The sequence below is a fragment of the Antedon bifida genome, chromosome 2 (genome assembly GCF_963402885.1).
Source record: "Antedon bifida chromosome 2, ecAntBifi1.1, whole genome shotgun sequence".
Classification (NCBI taxonomy): Eukaryota; Metazoa; Echinodermata; class Crinoidea; order Comatulida; family Antedonidae; genus Antedon; species Antedon bifida.
Window position 1 is genome coordinate 27,030,734 of NC_136227.1, and position 24,044 is coordinate 27,054,777.

The 24,044-nt window shown below is 31.1% G+C and overlaps 2 protein-coding genes across 6 annotated transcripts in view; both read left to right on the top strand.

The window, feature by feature from the left end:
- Positions 1 to 24,044, top strand: part of LOC144858840 (cilia- and flagella-associated protein 119-like) — a 91,941-nt gene that overhangs the window by 54,213 nt on the left and 13,684 nt on the right. The window lies entirely within an intron of this gene.
- Positions 1 to 24,044, top strand: part of LOC144858833 (solute carrier family 2, facilitated glucose transporter member 1-like) — a 52,388-nt gene that overhangs the window by 9,368 nt on the left and 18,976 nt on the right. For all 5 annotated transcript variants that reach the window (XR_013616667.1, XM_078714962.1, XM_078714963.1 and 2 more), the window contains exons 3-6: positions 3,310 to 3,470; positions 6,631 to 6,755; positions 8,904 to 9,044; positions 22,832 to 22,969. Coding sequence is in view for 4 of the 5 variants with exons in the window: in XM_078714962.1 (XP_078571088.1) it covers positions 3,310 to 3,470; positions 6,631 to 6,755; positions 8,904 to 9,044; positions 22,832 to 22,969 (565 nt within the window). In the remaining variant the exon portion in view is untranslated. The remainder of the gene's footprint in view (positions 1 to 3,309; positions 3,471 to 6,630; positions 6,756 to 8,903; positions 9,045 to 22,831; positions 22,970 to 24,044) is intronic.

A 24,044-nucleotide genomic window follows, 5' to 3' on the forward strand; every position in this document is an offset into this window, starting at 1 on the left:
GTAAGCTCCAATTATTCATAATAAAGTATTTTATTAAAATTGTTTATTAATTTCATACTTGCATTTCAAAATTCATAATTGTTACTTCTGAGACATTTCGATTGGGGGTTTTTCCTCATTTGTGTTTATTGAAGTAATGGCTTTAAAATTGTTATTTAATTCCTAATTTTAAATCTTAATTTTCAACTCCTAAGGATATTAAATTGCAATAGATTTAAACAAGTTTTTTTTATTAAAAAAACATTACTATCAAAATTGATTGAATGTTTACGGATGGGACATTTTTTTTTTTGATGTGATGACAATATTGTAAGAATTTAAAAGTGTTTTTGTACTGTAGGCTGAGAAGTACTGTACAAGGTGTTAACTGTTGTTTATTAATCACAAAACATTGTGGTCTGTATTTAAAATAACAATCCACAAAAGAACAATACATAAATCCAAAACAACATGACCAGTATGAATGGGAGTATTGGGTGCGGTCATCGCTTTGTAGATTTCATTCTTTGGTGAATTTGCAACCAAGAACCTTTTATAAATCAGATACTAAATAATTAAGATTGAATTTTAGTAGAAGTAGGCCTACAGTTATTAAATCCAAGCAAGGATAGAAGAAAATTTCAGATGCAACTTGGATCCACTAACAAATTCAGACGTCAAACGCCAACGCCAATTTTTAAAGATTCGCCTTAAATGTGTTAATATCTTGAAGTCTTGTTTAATATGACAAGCATAACTTTTATATTAGTGTAAAAAAATATTTTGATAACATTTTACAATATTGCTTCTCGTTATATCTCTTTGAATAATTAATTTTATAAATAATATTTCATATTTATGAATTTTAATATTTTCACTTGACATAAACTTTTAAACAGTGTTTCAAAGGTTGAATTATATTTTGATTTGTAAATAAAAGATTACATTGATGTAAAAAACTTATTTTTAAATTTTTTTAATAGCAAAATTATACAATTTTTTAACGTGGACAAAGTTGTCCTGTCCGCGACGTTAGAAATGTCCCGTCCGTAACGACATATAAATCATATTTATTAATCAATTTGCAGTTCAATTTTTATAATTAACATTCAGTTATCTAAAACAACTATCTGGCAACATAATAATACAAAACAAATTTTAAAATCTCTTTTAAATGAGGAGAAATATTACAATACGTAAACCTTCTCAAAAGTCATGTCCATTTGCCGTCCTGTCCGCGACGCATACAATTTTCATAATAAAATTTTTTTTGTACAGTATTTTTTCTTTTTTTGACTTTCATAATAAACATTGGCCATATATGTATACATTTATTCTACTTTGAATCTTGTATTCTTTTTTATTTCTAAGATATGTCTAGTTATATTCTCAAAAATGTCCCGTCCGTAACAAAAAAATACTGTGGAATGCCCCTGTAATGGTTAGGTATCCAGCCTCTCACAGTTGAGATTGCTGGTTCAAGTCCTGCTGAAGTTTTTTTTTTTTTATTATTATTATTTTTTTTATTTATTTTTTTTTGTGGACCTTGATCTTTGACCCTGACCATTTAAAATTTAACCACAATTATATGAAATAAAATTACTAACATTTAGCTGATTGTCGTTGTTTTAGTCGTCGTCAGAAGTTTATTGACCGACATCTATTTCTCATGTGTAGTAGAGCGTTTCTTTGATTGAATAATTTTTTTTGTATTATAACACAAGTTCATTTTGGATTTTCAGTAAATTACCAATGGTTTATTCAAAGTCAAACTGTAACTAATCCCTCACTATTCAATTATACTACTATATTGTTGAAAAATGGATTGCGTGACATGAAAATAGATTGATAGTAAAACGTAATAAAGATACGTTCTTGTCTGGTTATTAGGTATGCATGCTCTGATGAAGAAGAGGATTATTTTTGTAGCGTTCCATTTAAAATAAATTTTATTACAAAGAAATATTTTGGTTGTGAAGGTCGTTTTAACAATTAGGCTAATAACAAAACATTCAACAACTAGAGGGTACTCCGAGAGTACAAACCTCCGCCTACTGTAAAATTCCCCTACATAAAATGTCCCCGGAAAATATATATTTTTTTAATTTTTTTTTTATTAGTTCTAAGTGTAAGGCTAACTGCACACTACAAAGTTGTAGATGAGAGTTTGGTGTAATGGTTAGGTATCCAGCCTCTCACAGTTGGTTCAAGTCCTGCTGAAGTTTTTTTTTTTTTATTATTATTATTTTTTTTATTTATTTTTTTTTGTGGACCTTGATCTTTGACCCTGACCATTTAAAATTTAACCACAATTATATGATGATCATTGATCATTGTGGCTAAGTTTGGTGAGAATCGGGTAAAAACTGTGGTCTCTAGGCAGTAAAATAGTTTTTGGTTAGTTATGACCTTGACCTATGACCTTTTCTCCTCAAATTCGAACTCGTCTGAGCTTTTGGGGCATAGATCATTGTGGCCAAATTTGGTGAGAATCGGATAAAAACTGTGGCCTCCAGGCTGTTCACAGACAGACAGACAGACACACACACAAACCTACAGGGGTGAAAATATAACCTCCTTGGCGGAGGTAATGATAAAATGCCCTGCAACTACTTTATGACTAAGCCTATCAAGTTCCAGGTCCGGATGGATTTTTGTATATGATGAAATGGAACTCAATTTTAATTTAGTGGCAGAAACAACATTTAGTATGAAATTAAGGCTGTTGCCCGGGCCACAAGGGAAACACCCCTAGGTCTGCCTCTCGCTATAATAAGCATTGAATTTGCCTTCTCACCCAAATTGTGCTTTTTTTGGGGGGGGGCTTGTAACTTGAACGCAAAACAAAATACCGAGTGAATGATCAAACAATCGGCGGTGGTTCCGCACACAGGGCACTCGCATCTAACATACGGCAAACAAATAGTCCACGTGTGTGAGGAGGAGGAAAAAAGAACGATCATTTTGTTCAATGGTAGCATGCTGCATGAGAGTGTTTTCCGGCCAATTAAGGTGCCATTTATCATGAATGTTATGTGCGAGAGTACCATTTCCGGCCATCAAGGGGTGTCATTTAACAAAATTCGCTTCAGACCACACCGGGGGTTTGGGGGGTGGTGTCTCTGGACAGTGACCCAAATACTTAGTGTCCGAACCCCCCCTTGCCAGATCCTGGCTACGGCCCTGCATACCATCTATACTCTCTCCAGAAAATGTTTTGCAAATGTATCTATGAAAACGTATTAAATCAAAATCTACTTGTGTATTTGAAATGTAAAAAGAGTGCAGTAAAATTGATAAATATTTAAATTAATAGATATTCCTTTTAAGGTTATTACAGACTGGATAAATGAAAGTTATTATGACAGAACTGACAAGTTGCTATCTGAAGACACTGTGGACTTCCTGTGGTCTACGACCGTCGCTATTTTTGCTATTGGTGGTATGATTGGTTCATTCACAGCTGGACCTATGGCTAACCGGTTGGGAAGGTAATTACGTTTTCAACACATACCCATACACCAATATTACATTTTGCAGGTTTGCATGGCGAATAAACACTAGTTAAAAACACATGGTGTACCGCAAACCTAACTTTGCTAGCAACAACAGATATTTTTTTTCTAAATGCTAATTTTTTCACTTAAGTCAATAAAGATAACAGAGAATATCCCTAATTGTTTTTCCTTTCTAAGTTTGAATGGTGGATATGGCCACAGATTTGAAATATCTGAATTATTTGCCATTAAAACTAACATTGCAACTTAACATTTTATATATTTCAAATAATTTATTTTCAATTTACAGTTACAGTATATTTTAATTTAGATTGTTTTATTGGATTTGTTGTATTTTTTATCCTTTTTTACATATAAACAATCATCAATTTACACTTTTCCTATGAACCTCATTATTGCATTTGGTACTTTTCGTAGTACCTCATAATTTGGATTTTGTGAATTTTTTGATAAATGATCAAGCCTTCCATATCGAAAACCCAACAAATATTTAATGCTAAATTACAATTTCAGCAATAATAAAATACAACATTTTAAATTAAATTAAACCCAAACTATTTGATTGAAATAAAATATATTAGAAATACAATAGAGAATGTCTTCTGTGTTTATAACTCCACAAAATATTTGCCTAAAGGTCTTTAGTTCACACATTATATTATGTGTAGTTTATATCTACATAATTAGATAACCAATCTGGAGAGATTTTGTGTTTATACCAGCACGTTTTTTTAGTTTGCATTCAATTTGAATATTAATGTTTTGTTTAAAAAGCTCTCCGATTCATTGATTATTCTTTGATAAAAAGCCAAACTTTATCATGCATGTTTAATTTAATGATTACTGATTTGTAGTTGTATTGTGTTCTGATTGGATAATAATAATAATTTATTGGCACTACACAAATTATCAGTGGATACTACAGTATAAATGGTTTCTGAGTGAATTATATAATTTTTTATATCCCATGACTTTTGCCTTATTTTAGATTTATATAACTTGTTTTTGTGTGGCTTCAGGCTATAAAATCAGATAGCATAATTAAATTAATAAAGGTTATATAACTTATAAGCCTGTCTTTCTAAGATTATTATTGTTTCTGACCATGTTAACAGATTACGTTTGTTGCAGATGATCCATCATGCGAGACCACCATTTAAATCCAGAATATACCAATAGTGAAACGAAAGGAGTGATAATAGAATACTGTAGCTTAGCTTAATAAAAGCTTTTTAGACTTTTTTTCTAGTATGTCAAATCAAACTTTTGTTATTCTAGCGCGTGTATGGTTACAGATAACATGATTTCAAACTTTTGAATAACTCCAAATATTCGGTTTGAGTTTATGTATTGTTGTACCCAAAATCATTGTGTGCTCTCAAGTCGTTAAAAAAGGCAGTAAAGTTAAATATCAAAACTAGGTCAATCAATATAATAGTAAATTGCACAACAATGACTACTGGTCAAATAGTTTTTAAACAGTGTTTTGAGAATGCCATTTAAAATTTGTCTCACTCCTAATGAAAGGAAATATGGTTAATTTGGTAATACAGAGGCCCAGGGTGTTTAGTGGTGGGAGTGTTTTAGAGCTTCCTACAAATATAATCAAAGCATGAACAAGTAAAAAATTACTGATATTGTTGTAAAATACATGTTATTAATATTACTTATCTACAATTTATACTGTACAAAGATGTTGTTTTGATTCCATGTGAAATTAAGTATACTGTGCTTTATTGAGATCATTTTAAAACAAAATTAGCTAGGTTCACATTCAGAAAAGCTAAATGTAACATATCTAAAATCAACATCACACATATCAGAATCGGAAACTCTAATATTGCTCCCTCATCGGTGGGAATCATGCTGGATAGTAATCTCACTATGGAAGCACAAATAACAACTGTATCTAAAGCAGCATGTATCGATCAGGGACCTTGGTCGTATTCGCAGTAATTCGCTGTAAAATAGCTGAATTGATTGTACACTCATTTGTCACTTCTAAAATTGACATTGGTAATGCCTTGTTGTATGGCATCCAAAATCTCAAATAATTTTTCATAGTTTGTCCTAGAAGTTTTTAAAAAATAAATATCGCTACACTTATTACAAAATAGACTACAAATCTTAGGTACATACGTCGATAATTTAATAATTTCACTTCAAATATTGTTAAATGTATAGTGTGGTACAACGCCCTCGTAGTCCCCTCTTCACACACAATTTGATTTTACAATACAATTGAAGAAGCAGCATGTTAATTCGGTTACCAATCGTAGTTGTCCAAAGCTGTAGTTTTCCTAGGGGGTAATTGTCCTAGGGGGGTAATTGTCCTAGGGGGGTAATTGTCCTAGGGGGGTAGTTGTCCTAGGGGGGTAGTTGTCCTAGGGGGGTAGTTGTCCTAGATGGTAGTTGTCCTAGGGGGTAGTTGTCCTAGGGGGTAGTTGTCCTAGAGGGTAGTTGTCCTACTGCAGGGGGTAATTGTCCTTGTGGGTAATTGTCCTAGGAGGTAGTTGTCCGGGTGGTAGTTGTCCAGGGGGTAGTTGTCCTAGACCCTTTACATTGTACTGTATTTTCATTCAATTTAATGTATTGCAGATTTCACAATACAAACAATAACACAAAATATATTTCATTTCGAAACCTGAGCTGCACTGACGAGATCTAATTAGATCGAAACAGTACTGTCTGCAGATTGGATATATGTACAGATATATATTTTGTTTTAATAATTGTTAGATTAAAATACTTTTCATAATTCTGTTTTTGTTTCCTTTCCTAGACTATGGGAGCAAATACCAAATGACATAAAAGATTCACAAACAATTTCAATATTTAAGGCTGCTCTAACAAAACACTATATTTCATGTTATGTATAATTTATTTGTATTTTTCTTGTATATGGTTTTATCTTTAACTGATTGTATTGTATGGAGTGAGTGCAGAATCTGTTTGGGCTTTAGCCTATTCTCATTCCTGGTTATTTTTACATTGATGACCGAATAAATATTATTATTATTATTATTATTATTAAAAAGTTAATTACTGAAGCCCACTAGTGATTGTAATTTGAGAGCTGTTATTGAGTGATGGCTGCCAGATATTTAATGATATATTAATTATGTTTTTACAGGAAACGCGGTTTACTGTTGAATAATGTTTTGGCACTGATTGGAGCCCTTTTCATGGGGTTCAGCAAACAAGCAAACTCATGTGAAATGCTTATCATTGGACGGTTCGTGATCGGAATTAATTGTGGTATGTTTTTCATTCATTGAGTAAACTGTGTTAAAACAAGGTTAAAGAAACAATACCCAACAAATATTGTATTAATATTGGTTGAGTGGACACTTTCATTCACAAATCATTCACAAACACTGAAAAGTGCACTGTCATGTCTAGTAAAAAACTATTGATAAACACACTATTCAGATTTTCATTTTTAGGAGATGATAGTGCATGTTTGACTTGTACTACTATTATACCCTTTTCACATCACCAAACAAATCTCTGAAGTTTACATATACCAGCTCGTCAGTACCTCGTTGGTTTTTTTAAAATTTCATACACATCCAACAGCGAACAGGATGGATAAACTATTTTATAATTTATCGTGCTTATAAACTAGGTCTCATTTGAGGCTTAGGGAGTGGAGTTACAACCTTGCCACTATGTCAGGATTGAACCCCAGACCTTGGGATTGGAAGGCACTCACGTTAACCACCAAGCTACAGCTCCACTACAATGGTGTGTGGAAAGTCCAGAGATTGATAAAAATGGAATAAAACCATTGATCCTTGAACACATAAATACATTAACACAAAAGTTTATCTCAAAATAAATCAAAATGTTGAATGTTAGAACCAATAATTATTACCATATAAATCATGTGATGGGTATTACTAACCAATCAAATGGCAAGAATACACCCTGGTGTGTTACAAAACAAAATACCATTATAATAAATAATTAATAATAACATTTATAACAAAATAATAGAGTTCTTTTAAATTACTGTAAGAAATGCACAAATTATTTATTATCTTTTGATGAACTGAAAAGTAAGTGGATGTGAGCACGTTATGTCAACTGAATTTAACTTGCCATAATTGTAGTATTATCCATGAGTGTATGTTTCAAATGCAAATTCATGCATGTAGAGCTAGACGAATACAGTAGAATCTCTTCTTTGGGACACCCTCTATTCAGGGGTCACTTTCCCACGAAACAAGTGGATATATTATATAAGGGGCCAAATGGTTGATTACAGTACCTAGGCAATGTGTATGGCAGTATGGCTTTCCTTTACACTTTCTATAAAAATAGAAACTGTATTCTTAGCTTTTTTTAGACACAACAGAGCTATGCTTTTCATAGTTTTCATGATTATCAATGCATGACTATTAAGGTCTTTGCCTTTTTTGCATATAAAATGAAAACTAATTATTTTGCTGTTACTGCTTCTTAAATTTTATAATATGTATTATATTTTATTATTGTACTTGGACCAGTGGCCTACATACTATTGAATAAATAATGAATGAATGAAGGTCAAGTCATTTTATTACACACTATTTATTTGGAGTAAATTTGCTTATCTAATAATGTTATCAATATCAGATATCTTGCTTTGTCTTTGTTGTTCATTCAAGTCATTTAATAACGTTCTGTATTAAAAGCAAAATGAAATCATGATCAAAATGCATTCCATTACTTTTACTAGATTTGTCTAATCAATTGCACAGGAATTTTTGACAGTGTAGCATAGCTACAGTAATGCAACCCAATACCACCTTATTGTTATCAAAAATGGTATAGCAAAAAACTCAATACAGAACTATGTTACTCCATATTCAGTTATATGACTAATCAAAATGTTTAATGATAATGTTCCCTAGAAGAATAACAACAAAATGCATTATTCATGGGAAAGATAAAATTTGTAGAGAGTGTCATAACGTATTCTTTAACGGTATGGTTCGGTAGCGCTACCGAAAATGAAAAGCGTATCAAACCTAAAACCTGTAGTCAAGACCGCATCGTGTATAATTGGATCTGCACAATTGCCTTTGGAGAACATTTTTTCGGATCGTCTTCTGAAAAAGGCAGTGGCTATCAAAGATGATCAATTTCATCCGGCCTCTAGTATGTTCATGTTGATGCGCAGCGGTCGGCGATTTCGTTCTATTAAGGCCAATAAGGCACGATTTACAAATAGTTTCTTTCCAGGAGCTATTATAGAGCCTTAAACATCATGTAGACACTTTTTGTAATGTTTTTGTTTTGAGTTTGTGTTGTGTCCGTTGGATATTGTGCTCCGCCAACAGAGCAAACAGAATTTCTATATTTTTTCTTAAAACAAATGACAATAAATGATACTTGTTTTATTATTAAATTATTTTACAGGTATTAATACAGGTATTGTTCCTATGTTCCTGTCAGAAATTTCACCTTTTGATTTAAGAGGCGGGGTTGGTGTTTTCAACCAGCTAGGAGTAACATTTGGGATACTGATCTCGCAGATCTTTGGTCTCAAGGACCTGCTTGGTAAGCATGAAAAACTGAAGGTTATTATATCAATATGATGGAAAACTTTTTTTTTTCTGGACTATTTGACTGTAGTTCACTAGTTCAAATGCTAGTAGCCCACTTAAGCCTGTTTAGTGTTTTCCAGTTGACGTTGAGTTGCGGCTAGCTGCGTTGAATTGACTGGATTCAACAATTTTACAGGAAAGGGGGTAAAACCGACTGGAAAACAGGATTTAAGTGCCTGATGACATAAAAAGAATAGCTATGTAATTTTGTAGTCTATTTAACAATAACAATACTTGTTACTATAGTCTACTGGACAACACCAGGTAAGTAATGTACTGATGACGAATACATTATTAAAATACTAGTGTACATTCACTAAACTATTGACAGTGTCATTCAATTATTTTAATATGATTTTTTTTTATAACACATGTAGTGGATTCTAGTCATTTGATTCATTGAACGATGAAAATTGGTTCTATTTAACATTTCAACTTTCACATCATGAAATTATTTGTTACATTGCACTGGTAAACATTCATTATTTGTATACCATTAACGGCAGCATCTTCCATTCTGTGAACTGGAACAAGTACGGTATAAATGTAGGTTAACTGTGAATAAAATTTTACTGTGTAAACCATCATGTGTGGTCTTCAAACGTGTCAACTTTAATTAAGCTATAATATTGAACTCTTAATAATTATTTGTCCCTCAACAAAGTCAATATTTGTATATTACAATCAAGTGTAAACTGCAATGCATGTTAATATTTTAACAAAAACAGTCAGGGGCTAACAGCTATATAGTGCACTAGTTAACATAAAAAAAAACAAAAAAAAATCATATTAAAATAATTGAATGACACTGTCAATAGTTTAGTGAATGTACACTAGTATTTTAATAATGTATTCGTCATCAGTTATTATTTTTAAGCAAGTAGGTGGTCTACCATCTGTACTAATCAAATAAAGGGATTGATTTTAATCAATTTAATATTAAATCCTGACATTTTAATGATTTTGCCCATTGAAAAATATAAATAAATAAAAAAATATTTAACGAGAACCAATCATGTCGATTAATTAATCAATTATAGATTAAATCCAGATGTTGTAATGATTTTGCCATTGAAAAATAAAAATATAAATAAATAAAAAAATATTGAACGAGAACCAATCATGATTAATTAATCAATTATACATTAAATCCAGATGTTGTAATGATTTTGCCATTGAAAAATAAAAATATAAGTAAATAAAAAAATATGTAACGAGAACCAATCATGATTAATTAATCAATTATACATTAAATCAGATGTTGTAATGATTTTGCCATTGAAAAATATTATTTACCAATAACCAGTTATAATTAATTATTTGATTAAAAAATAAATAAAAAATATTGTTTAAATAACAGAACTGCATGACTATTTATAGATTTTTCATCTCTTGATTGCTGGTAATCTAAATCCTATTAACCAATTTACAGGAAAAATAACCATCAATATTTAACATTTTGCTTTAATTTCGTTATTACCTCCGCCAGGTTATGTGGTCGATCTCGTGTGTTTGTGTGTGTGTGTTTGTTTCTTTCTATATTTGTGAGTTAGCAGGATTACTCAAAAAGTTATTGCCCGATTTTCATAAGATTTTTAAGGATGGTTTTATAGCTGTATATGAACACGTCATAAATGTTCATATGCCTAAATGGAGGTTTGCGCTATCTGAGTGCCCTTCTAGTTATAAAATGAAGTACCGTATATTTCGGTGTATAAGTCGCACTTTTGACACGCAAATTTGACCTCTAAATTAAGGGTGCGTCTTATACACCGAACATAAATGCCTCACCACACAGATTGTACATATAGGCCCTATCGTCACCTCGTTGGCTAGGCTAGGCCTGAGTAGTACTAACGTAACGGCAACCTGCTTCTGCCTAGTTTTCAATGCATTTTAGCGTGATGTTATACTAAATATGAAAAGATTTGTTCATTATGGAGCTGTTTTAGGCGCTCCGTTAAAATGTCATTTGTAAACGTTTACGATTGGATTGGAATAGTATTTATTTATAGTTTTACGCACGATCGCCGACCGCCGTACCCCCAGCGCAAGCCCTTCTCGGCGGCCACATGGTGTACGGTATTCGACTGGTATATTCTCCAGTTGATTATAGCATGGACCTAGCGTACACACTTCTCGGATACATAGATACTAATTGAATACGATTGTCCGTGAAAACGTGCGCCCTCTCGAAATGATCGAGCGAGGCTAGCCCACACACGTGCGTGTTACACACACGGTCATGCACTCGATGTTGCGGGTGCGAAACTCGTGAATAACAAGTTAGAAAGAACTTGTTGAGACTTGGTGCGGCCGAGCCTAGGTAAGAAAAAACCTAACTAAAGGACGCCGTTGTAGATATAACAAAATATATTATTACAATAATATTGATTACAATTTAAAAAAACATTGTTTTGATGAAATATAAAGTGCGTCTTATACATCGACGATATAAAAAATACCGATATTTTACTCTCAGTTAGGGGGTGCGTCTTATACACAGGTGCGACTTATACACCGAAATATACGGTATATCATTTCAGGTTTTGTTTAAACATTACCGAATGCAAGGGTCATTATAAGTTAACTAGTGCACTAAATAACTGTTAGCCCCTGACTGTTTTTTTAAAATATTAACATGCTTTGCAGTTTACACTTGATTGTAATACACAAATATTGACTTTGTTGAGGGACAAATTATTATTAAGAGTTCAATAGTATAGCTTAATTAAAGTTGATATGTTTGAAGACCCACACATTTGATTCACAGTTAACCTACATTTATACAGTATTTGTTCCAGTTCACAGAATGGAAGAATATGCTGCTGTAAATGATATACAAATAATGAATGTTTATCAGTGCAATGGAACAAATAATTTCATGATGTGAAAGTTGAAAGGTTAAATAGAACCAATTTTTATCTTCCACTGAATCAAATGACTAGAATCCGCTAGATGAGTTATAAAAAAATCATATTAAAATAGTTGAATGACACTGTCAATAGTTTAGTGAATGTACACTAGTATTTTAATAATGTATTCGTCATCAGTTATTATTTTTAAGCAAGTAGGTTGTCTACCATCTGTCCTAATTAAATAAAGGGATTGATTTTAATCAATTTAATATTAAATCCTGACATTTTAATGATTTTGCCTTTTTAAAAAAAAATATAAATAAATAAAAAAATATTTAACGAGAACCAATCATGATTAATTAATCAATTATACATTAAATCCAGATGTTGTAATGATTTTGCGATTGAAAAATATTATTTACCAATAACCAGTGATAATTAATTATTTGATTAAACAATAAATAAAAAATATTGTTTACAGAACAGAACTGATACTACTGATGCATGACTATAGATTTTTAAAGATAGTTTTATATCTGTATATGAACACGTCATAAATGTTCATATGCCCAGATGGAGGTTTGGGCTATCTGAGTGCCCTTCTAGTTATAAAATGAAGTATATAATTTCAGGTTTTGTTTAAACATTACCGAATGCAAGGGTTCGAGGCCCATTCGCCCCATGGTTCTGTTGGTACTGTAGAACCAGTCTTCTCAGATAAGGGCTATAAACCGTAGGTCCACTCAAAATGCTTGTGTGCACTTCTACCTAGTACATCTATCGAGACAAATAGGGACTTATCCCTGTGTACTAGTTCACACATCAACTGTCTTGGACAGACGAATGAGCTCTAGAATTGGCAGCACTGACATGACGTCACCCTTGGGGAGAAGCATGTAGTTGAAAAGTGTAACATCTAAAGTACACAGCGCCATGAGCAATGATCGTTGGAATGGCGCTATATAAATTGAAAATATTAGATTAATATGAATCAGCGGATTCATAAATAAGTTCATTATTAAGAATGTTTTGTATTTGTTGAATGAGCAGAATGTTTTTAACTCAATGAATAAAATCTGATCTGTTCAGATTAAAATTGCAGTCAACCGTTCAACTCATGGAAATATTCTCATCATTATTCTTTACCTAAATCTTGTTCTTTAATTTCCGAAAGTCAATTTACTAATTATGTCTGAAGATTCAGTTAAAATTAAACAATTATTTATGTTTAATGATTCAATTGTCAAAAATATTTATGTTTAAATGAGAACAATTTATTTGTTAAAATAATACTGATCATAACTGGGTCCTCTGAGAGACCAATCTTTGACTGAAGAAGTTACCCAGTAACTATAAATAAATAAATGAATAAGAAATAAGAAATTACAAGAAATTATAACATAAAGAGTTCAATATTATTATTATAGCTTAATTAAAGTTGATACGTTTGAAGACCACAAATTTGATTCACAGTTAACCTACATTATACAGTATTTGTTCCAGTTCACAGAATGGAAGATGCTGCCTCTAAATGGTATACAAATAATGAATGTTTATCGGTGCAATGGAACAAATAATTTCATGATGTGAAACTTGAAAGGTTTAAATAGAACCAATTTTCCTCTTTCATGTACCAGTAGGTTAATATTAATGTCTTCGTCATCAGTTATTTTTATGCAAGTAGGTTGTCTACCATCTGTCCTACAGTAATTAAATAAAGGGATTAATTTTAATCAATTTAATATTAAATCCTGACATTTTAATGATTTTGCCCATTGAAAAATAAAAATATAAATAAATAAAAAATTATTTAACGAGAACCAATCATGATTAATTAATCAATTATATGTTAAATCCAGATGTTGTAATGATTTTGCCATTGAAAAATAAAAATATAAATAAATAAAAAAATATGTAACGAGAACCAATCATGATTAATTAATCAATTATACATTTAAATCCAGATGTTGTAATGATTTTTCCATTGAAAATATTATTTACCAATAACCAGTGATAATTAATTATTTGATTAAACAATAAATAAAAAATATTGTTTACAGAACAGAACTCATACTACTGATGCATAACTATTTATAGATTTTTCATCTCTTGATTGTTGGTAATCTAAATCCTATTAACCAATTACAGGAAAAATAGCCATCAATATTTAACATTTTGCTTTAATTTCGTTATTACCTCCACCAGAGTGGCGAGATGTTATGTGGTCGATCTCGTGTGTTTGTTTCTTTCTATATATTTGTGAGTTAGCAGGATTACTCAAAAAGTTAATTTCCCGATTTTCATAAGATTTTTAAGGATGGTTTTATAGCTGTATATGAACATGTCATAAATGTTCATATGCCTAGATGGAGGTTTGCGCTATCTGAGTGCCCTTCTAGTTATAAAATGAAGTATATAATTTCAGGTTTTGTTTAAACATTACCGAATGCAAGGGTTCGAGGCCCATTCGCCCCATGGTTCTGTTGGTACTGTAGAACCAGTCTTCTCAGATAAGGGCTATAAATCGTAGGTCCACTCAAAATGCTTGTGTGGACTTTAAAAGAACCTAGTACATCTTTCGAGACAAATAGGGACTTATCCCTGTGTACTAGTTCACACATCAACTGTCTTGGACAGACGAATGAGCTCTAGAATTGGCAGCACTGACATGACGTCACCCTTGGGGAGAAGCATGTAGTTGAAAAGTGTAACATCTAAAGTACACAGCGCCATGAGCAATGATCGTTGGAATGGCGCTATATAAATTGAAAATATTATATTAATATGAATCAGCGGATTCATAAATAAGTTCATTATTAAGAATGTTTTGTATTTGTTGAATGAGCAGAATGTTTTTAACTCAATGAATAAAATCTGATCTGTTCAGATTAAAATTGCAGTCAACCGTTCAACTCATGGAAATATTCTCATCATTATTCTTTACCTAAATCATGTTCTTTAATTTCCGAAAGTCAATTTACTAATTATGTCTGAAGATTCAGTTAAAATTAAACAATTATTTATGTTTAATGATTCAATTGTCAAAAATATTTATGTTTAAATGAGAACAATTTATTTGTTAAAATAATACTGATCATAACTGGGTCCTCTGAGAGACCAATCTTTGACTGAAGAAGTTACCCAGTAACTATAAATAAATAAATGAATAAGAAATAAGAAATTACAAGAAATTATAACATAAAGAGTTCAATATTATTATTATAGCTTAATTAAAGTTGATACATTTGAAGACCACAAATTTGATTCACAGTTAACCTACATTATACAGTACTAGTTCCAGTTCACAGAATGGAAGATGCTGCCTCTAAATGGTATACAAATAATGAATGTTTATCGGTGCAATGGAACAAATAATTTCATGATGTGAAACTTGAAAGGTTTAAATAGAACCAATTTTCCTCTTTCATGTACAGTAGGTTAATATTAATGTCTTCGTCATCAGTTATTTTTATGCAAGTAGGTTGTCTACCATCTGTCCTACAGTAATTAAATAAAGGGATTAATTTTAATCAATTTAATATTAAATCCTGACATTTTAATGATTTTGCCCATTGAAAAATAAAAATATAAATAAATAAAAAATTATTTAACGAGAACCAATCATGATTAATTAATCAATTATATGTTAAATCCAGATGTTGTAATGATTTTGCCATTGAAAAATAAAAATATAAATAAATAAAAAAATATGTAACGAGAACCAATCATGATTAATTAATCAATTATACATTTAAATCCAGATGTTGTAATGATTTTTCCATTGAAAATATTATTTACCAATAACCAGTGATAATTAATTATTTGATTAAACAACAAATAAAAAATATTGTTTACAGAACATAACTCATACTACTGATGCATAACTATTTATAGATTTTTCATCTCTTGATTGTTGGTAATCTAAATCCTATTAACCAATTACAGGAAAAATAGCCATCAATATTTAACATTTTGCTTTAATTTCGTTATTACCTCCACCAGAGTGGCGAGAGGTTATGTGGTCGATCTCGTGTGTTTGTGTGTGTTTGTTTCTTTCTATATTTGTGAGTTAGCAGGATTACTCAAAAAGTTATTTCCCGATTTTCATAAGATTTTTAAGGATGGTTTTATAGCTGTATATGAACATGTCATAAATGTTCATATGCCTATAGATGGAGGTTTGCGCTATCTGAGTGCCCTTCTAGTTATAAAATGAAGTATATCATTTCAGGTTTTGTTTAAACATTACCGAATGCAAGGGTTCTAGGCTCATTCGCCCCATGGTTCTGGTGATACTGTAGAACAAGTCTTCTCAGATAATGGCTATAAATCGTAGGTCCACTCAAAATGCTTGTGTGGACTTTAAAAGAACCTAGTACATCTTTCGAGACAAATAGGGACTTATCCCTGTGTACTAGTTCACACATCAACTGTCTTGGACAGACGAATGGGCTCTAGAATTGGCAGCACTGACATGACGTCACCCTTGGGGAGAAGCATGTAGTTGAAAAGTGTAACATCTTTAAGTACATAACGTCATGAGCGATGATCGTTGGAATGGCGCTATATAAATTGAAAATATTATATTAATATGAATCAGCGGATTCATAAATAAATTCATTATTAAGAATGTTTTGTATTTGTTGAATGAGCAGAATATTTAATAATGAATAAAATCTGATCTGTTTGTCCATTTTATATCAGGTCTGTTTAAATTATTAAAATTGCAGTCAAATATTCTCATCATTATTCTTTTACCTAAATCTTGTTATGAAAGTTAATCAAACAATTATTTATGTTTAAATGAGAACAATTTCTTTTTTAAAATAATACTGATCATAACTAGGTCCTCTCTGGGAGACCAGTCCTTGACTGAAGAAGTTACTCAGTATAAATAAATAAATGAATAATAAGAAATTATAACTGTGAACAGGTTATTTTATGGTGTTTTTGTTTTGAATAATGCCATGCTAAATTGAATGTCTATTTTTGAACAAGCAATTGAATTACTATAATGATTATTATTATTATATTTTTACAGTAAGGCGGAGCCCATGATTGCCTTAATACTAGATTTATGTTATAAATAATGCTGGTGTGTAAGGATTGTACAGTATGTACTTTTTGCTGGTAGAAAGTTAAATTGATATTCTCGCATTTAACAATACTATTATATTTATTATTAAAACATGGTTATTTAAATTGAATGTCTATTTATCTATTTTTGAGCAAGCAATTGAATTACTATTATAATAATAACTAGACATGAAACTCGTCACTTTGACGAGTTAGTTATCCGCACAACGACAAACGCCACGTGCACGTCATACGTTGGAATATTGCACACAGATAAAGATTATGGCATTATGACAAGAACTGAAGAATATGATATGCTGTTAGTGCTGAATTCTGTCAATTTGTGTCATATAGTATATACATGCAAAGAGTATAATCTGTATACATATTACATACAGTGTAGAATAGGTGAAATTACGGGACCCGCCATTTATTCCAATTTTTAACATGGCGACGGTATCAAAATGAAACACTTAAATAGCAATTTCTGGAGGAAATTATCTCAGGAACAACATATTAACGTGTAGAAGAAATTTGAATACGTAAAATATAGATGCGCACCCTTTTAAATGTGATGAACTATTACGCAAAATATGAAAATACGACTTTTTTTATTCAACTGGCCATATGATGACGTCACAACATCCGATTGGCAAAATGTTTACATGAATTCGTATCTACAATCCAATAGCTTCCAGAAAACGTTTTAATCGTGATTATCACATTTTATTCTTACGAGCTATTACAGATTAAAATTTACTGTAAAGATGAAATTAATGACCCACGTAATTAAAATTTTTAGGCATGATGACGTCATAAAAATTAAAATATTTTTATCTCATGCTAAAGAAAGTTGATTGACCTACACAATATATAAATTTAGGAGAAAAAGGAATACAGATAAGCGTGATGCGCTCCATTGAATGTGATGAGCAATAACGAAAGAGACAAAAATCCTAATTTTTACATTCGTGTGGCCATACGATGACGTCACAATGTTTTTTAGCCTTATCGATGCATGATCCGATATCTACAACTCATCAACTTCTAGATTTTGTAATAAAAATTAACGGTTCACGGTTTACTTTAGAAACTATGACTGTTTAAAAAAAGACATAATTTTGACGATTTTTTAAGCTTTTTCATAAAAAACGCGCACGAATTGTCTAATTCAACGTGTTCGTATGGCGTTATTTAAACTGGAAAAGGTCTAAATTGTTTTCAAAATTACTAGGAAAGACTTGAAAAATATAATTCAAGAGAAAAAAATATGTTTTTAACGCTACGTGCGCACCGCGTGCGTAAAAAATTGCGCGCCCGTGGGAATTTTTGACATGCTCAAAATGACAAGAAACGCATAAAAAGTTGATTAGAAATTAATTTTGCGCATTTTGAAATTTTAAATGCGCGTGCGCGCGTAACTTCTTGTGAAACATGCCATTTTTAATCCGTAGAAAGTTTGCCCCTGATATGACTTAAATTTTGTCAAAGTGTCAATACTAAATGACTTTTGGTTTTTAATCTATAATCAATCATTGAAATTCATAAAATTGCGCGTAAGTCACGTTGCGCAACTATGACGTCATTCAAAAATAGGAGGTGCACAACTTCACGTAAATGCCCATATGTTGTCAAAGTTATGAAATGTTATGTTTACACATTTTAGAGAAACGCGACTCACAAAAAGGAAGGAAGGATCCAAGAATAATACAGAAAAAAACTATTGATCCCATACAATAACAAGGAGTTATCCGCTTGGTATACCAAGCGGATAACTAATTATTATATGTTTACAGTAAGGAGCCCATGATTGCCTTATTACTAGATTTATGTTATAAATAATGCTGCTGTGTGAGGTTGTGTGTACTTTTAGCTGGTATTTTACAATACTATTGTATTTATTAAAACATGATTATTTAAATTTTAAAAGATGAATAATTCATTATATTATATAATAGTCCGGTGGCAGGAGGGGGGAATCACCACCCGAAAGGGGACAAATTGCCATCCAACTTTTCTAGACCAGAATTTTCCGTAGATTACGAATATGGAAGGTAATCGATCAGGATATGAAGCGTTTTCGAGATATAAGGGGTCAAAGTTCAAAATTGACCAATTACAACAATGTATTATGTATATGTATTATAACAAATTTATTGAAGCACAATTTGGTCTTTTATTACATTTTTATGATTATAAGTGTCTATTCAATCACCTTATAAAAAAAAAATCCTTTCTAATTAAGGGTCAAATGTCAATATTGACCAATCATAGAACGTACCTATAAAATCAAATAAAAACTTATATTTAATAAAAATTGTATGTTTTCTCATCCTGTTAATCAATCATACGCAATGTAAAAGAGCGAATACATCATTTCATCAGTTGACATAAGGTCAATTTCATCAGTTGACATAAGGTCAAAGGTCAACTTTTTAATACACGTATTAGTTAACAAATAAATGCAAAGATGTCCAAACTATGATATTGATGGTTTTACAAGTAATCAGATTATTTGATTAGTAAAGTTATGTTATTTCATTATAATTTTGATTAATATAATTATAATACTGCATATAATCAAATCAGACTTTGATCAGGATAGGAAGCGAATAGGAAGAGATAAGGGGTCAAAGTTCAAAATTGACCAATTATAACAATGTATTATATACATATGTATCATAACCAATTTATTGAAGTTCAATTTGGTCTTTTAATACATTTGTATGGTTATATGTATCTATTCAGTCGCCTTATAAAACAAATACTTTTCAATTAAAGGTCAAATGTCAAAATTGACCAATCACACAATTTGCATATAAACCCAAATAAAAACTAACATTTAAGACAAAATGTTATGTTTTATCATTCTATTAAGACATCTATCAATCATACACAATCAAAAGAGCACATTTATCATTACACAAGTTGACAAAAGGTCAACATTTGAAGTGATATACTAAATAATGCAAAGTTATTCAAACTATGAGATCGATGTTCATAAATGTAATCACGTTATTTGATCAGTGAAGTTATGGTATTTTTATATTTTTTCTAGTGCGCATTATTTTAAATGTATTAATATATAATACTGTAAAATAAATAATAAAATTATTAATATTATTAATATTATGACGGTTAAAATGTTATGATGTTAAATATTTTTATATTTTTTCTAGTGCGCATTATTTTAAATGTATTAATATATAATACTGTAAGATAAATAATAAAATTATTAATATTATTAATATTATGACGGTTAAAATGTTATGATGTTAAATATTTTTATATTTTTTCTAGTGCGCATTATTTTAAATGTATTAATATATAATACTGTAAAATAAATAATAAAATTATTAATATTATGACGGTTAAAATGTTATGATGTTAAAATGTTACGCTGACCTTCAATGATTTGCCACTATACAGTTGCATTTATTAGGGCTACAATATTCGTTTTTGGAAAATAAACTACTATTCATCACGGAACCAGAGAATACCAATTCGTACAGGATAGGGCATAGGCAGATCCAGGTGGCCAAACTCAATCCACAACTCACTACACAGACAGACCACAATTTTTATATAGCCACAGATAGTTTGGCCCATACAGGAAAGAGTTTCCTGTACACAAAAGATTCTAAAATAACCCATATGGATTTGCCCGAATGAACCCTCTAAGGACCCTTTTGGGATCTCTATGTGGTGTGCTACATAAGGCCCTGTATTAGAAATTAATATGGGGTAAATAGTTCATAGATGAACTATGGAATAAAACTAAAATGTTCACCCTCAATCTTTAAATAACATTTATGGATTTGCCCAAATGAACCCAAGGGCCGATTCTTCATGGACCTTTCGGGGTTCTCTATGTGGGTCTACAAGAGACCCTATATTGGAAATACTGTATGTGGGGTGAAAATGTGGGTTCATAGAGATATAATAAATATCCCTGTGCACCCTCGATCATCCTTAAGGAACATTTTATGGATTTGCCCAAATTAACCCAAGGGCCGGTCGTTCTCCATGGATGGACATTAAGCCCCATAATGGAAATATAAGGGGTGACACTGTGAGTTCATATAGACAGGCGCGGCCCATGGAATAAAGCTGCCTGTGCACTCTCGATCCTTAAGGAACACTTATGGATTTGCTAAAATTAACCCCCCAAAGGCCGGTCCTCCATGGATGGACATTAAGTCCCATAATGGAAATATAAGGAGTGACAATGTGGGTTTATATAGACAGGCACATGGAATAAAGCTGCCTGTGCACTCTCGATCCTTAAGGAACCGATTTGGATTTTGCCTAAAATGAAACAACAGCAGGTCATCTATTTAGACCCTTCTGTGTTTCTCTACTGTATGTTCAGTTCTACATTTAGCCCCTGTATCGGATCAATCAATAGATGAGAAAAACAGGTCAAAGGTTAAAATTACAGAAAAATAGTGTTCCAGTCACTTTTTGAAAAAAAATGTTGCATTATGGCAAGTATAAACATATATATTGTGAACAATTTGATACCAAAATTGGCTCCTTACGACAAATATTTATTAATTTATGTTTTTATAACCTTATTCAATTATGTCAAAGGTTAATAACCACACTTCCGGTCATTTTCAAGCAATATCATCTGTTACACTGAATATAAATGTATATCTTGGGAACAATTTGCTCCTATTTTTAATTCTCTCTGACCTGCCGTTACTTAGATATAGCAAAAAGAGGTCAAAGGTCAAAATTGCTAAAAATGGGGTTTCCGGTCAATTTTACAAAGAAAGTTATGTTAGAGCTAATATAAACATATATATTGTGAACAATTTGACACCAAAATTATCTCACTAGGTCCAGAATTTCTAGAGATATAGCATGTTTTTATATTGGTCAATTTTGAACTTTGACCCCTTATATCTCGAAAACGCTTCCTATCCTGATCGATTACCTTCCATATTCGTAATCTACGGAAAATTCTGGTCTAGAAAAGTTGGATGGCAATTTGTCCCCTTTCGGGTGGTGATATCCCCCTCCTGCCACCGGACTATAAATTATACATTTTAAATCTGGTTAAATATTGTCATAACTTATATAACTTTTTTTTATTGTTATTAAGTTATGTAATATTTGAAATGTTGTGAAATATAGGTAATAGTTTATTTCTTACAAGTTATATAATTGATATCATCAGCCTATGAGATTGCCTATCTTTCACCCTGTTTCAACCATTCTGCCTCGCCAACCCCAGGTATACATATTACGATATCGTGCTTAACTATCAACCAAATATTACAGTATAATCTATTCGTAAACATGCCGTTAAAAAAAAACTTTTTTTAGGCTAGAGAGTTCAACTGGGAAATCCAAAAGCAGCAAAACATCTTAGCCACATTTTTTATTTCCAATTCATGCTCACCTCTTCTCGGAGGATGGTTGGTTGGAAAATACGGAGGTTTTGCGGTTGTGTTGCTTGCTATGATCTCATCATTTACGATGGCACTATTAACTCCGTTTGCTGTTAATACAAGCGTTACTATTGATAGTATTGTAAGCATTTAGACCACAAAAAATACCACATCTGTATGCATTGTATTTTAAGATTATTTTGCTCATGTAGTGTAAGTGTGTCTGCCAGTGGTGAGACTTGCATACAACATGTGCACACAAGATCGAGTTATGGTTGTTTTCAACCATTTAAAAAATTCTTTCATGATTTCATGCAGTGCTATCAACACAATCAAATTTATTAGATTAATGCTAATAATGGACATTTTGATTTTTAGTTATACAATATTATTTATGTTTGTTTTAGGTACTGAAGACTTGTGGGCGCTTCTACTAGGTTTAACCGCGGTACCTGCTATTTTTCAAATTTTAGTTTTGCCATTTTGCCCGGAAAGTCCAAGATATTTGCTTATCAACAAAGATCAACCTAAGGAAGCAGAAAAAGGTTTGGGTTCTTTAACAACTTGTTTATTTCAATCAGGAAAAACGTTTCTTTTTAAAGTGCCATTTCTAGAGTTTGATTTTTCTTGCCAGCACAGACTATCTTTTTGTTTGTTAAAGATGTATTGTCCCCCAGAAAAAATAATTCTTAACACAATTTTTGTTGAATATGCAATTTTAATGTAACACAATAGTTATCCATTTTGACCAAAAATTGGATCGAAAAAAAATGTATTTACATGAAAAAACTCTATTTTATTTTATAGCAAAAAAGATTTTGGTTGAATTTACCCATTTATTTTGCCATTTTATAAGTGAAAAAAATTTTGTTTTTCCGTTTTTTTTGAGTGATTAACTTCCTTAAACTACAAATTAATATTACTATTAATATTACTATTACTTATTAATACAAATATTTAAAGTCTGATTTAATTAATCTTAATTTTTCATATTTTTGGGGGACAATACATCTTTAACTGTTTTCCCCCTCAGCATTTTGTCTCATTCTGAAATTGTTTAGAATAATAATTATGAGATTATGGCATAATATCCAGTAAATTCACTCAAAATAAACAATACCACACTCACCAAACAAAACAAAAAGATCAGTATCACCTGCCACTTACTCGAACTAGTCTTAAAATGAACACTGGACCTAAACTCTGGAATTCTCTCCCTTTATCTCTTAAAAAATCCCATAACTGTGCTTTATTTAAACATCAATTTAAACTATTATTGGTTGAAGGTTCTTTGCAAATTCTTTTATTATTGACATATATATTTGGATATTTTTTAAATAATTTATATAATCTATTTTTTACTTGTTTTTTAGTTTTAAACATCTTAAACTTATGTGTTAGAGAAATGATATTAGTTAAATTGTTGTTTTTTTGGAGTTTCTAATTGTGTTATATTATTTATATTTTATTTTTTTGTTTTGAGGAGCCTAAAAGAAAGCAAAGCTTGTGGTGAATAGGCTCCTCAAAACAAAAAAATAAAATATAAATAATATACAGGTAACACAATTTATATTTATATATTTGTAAAGTGAAATAAATAAATGAAATGAAATGAAAAAG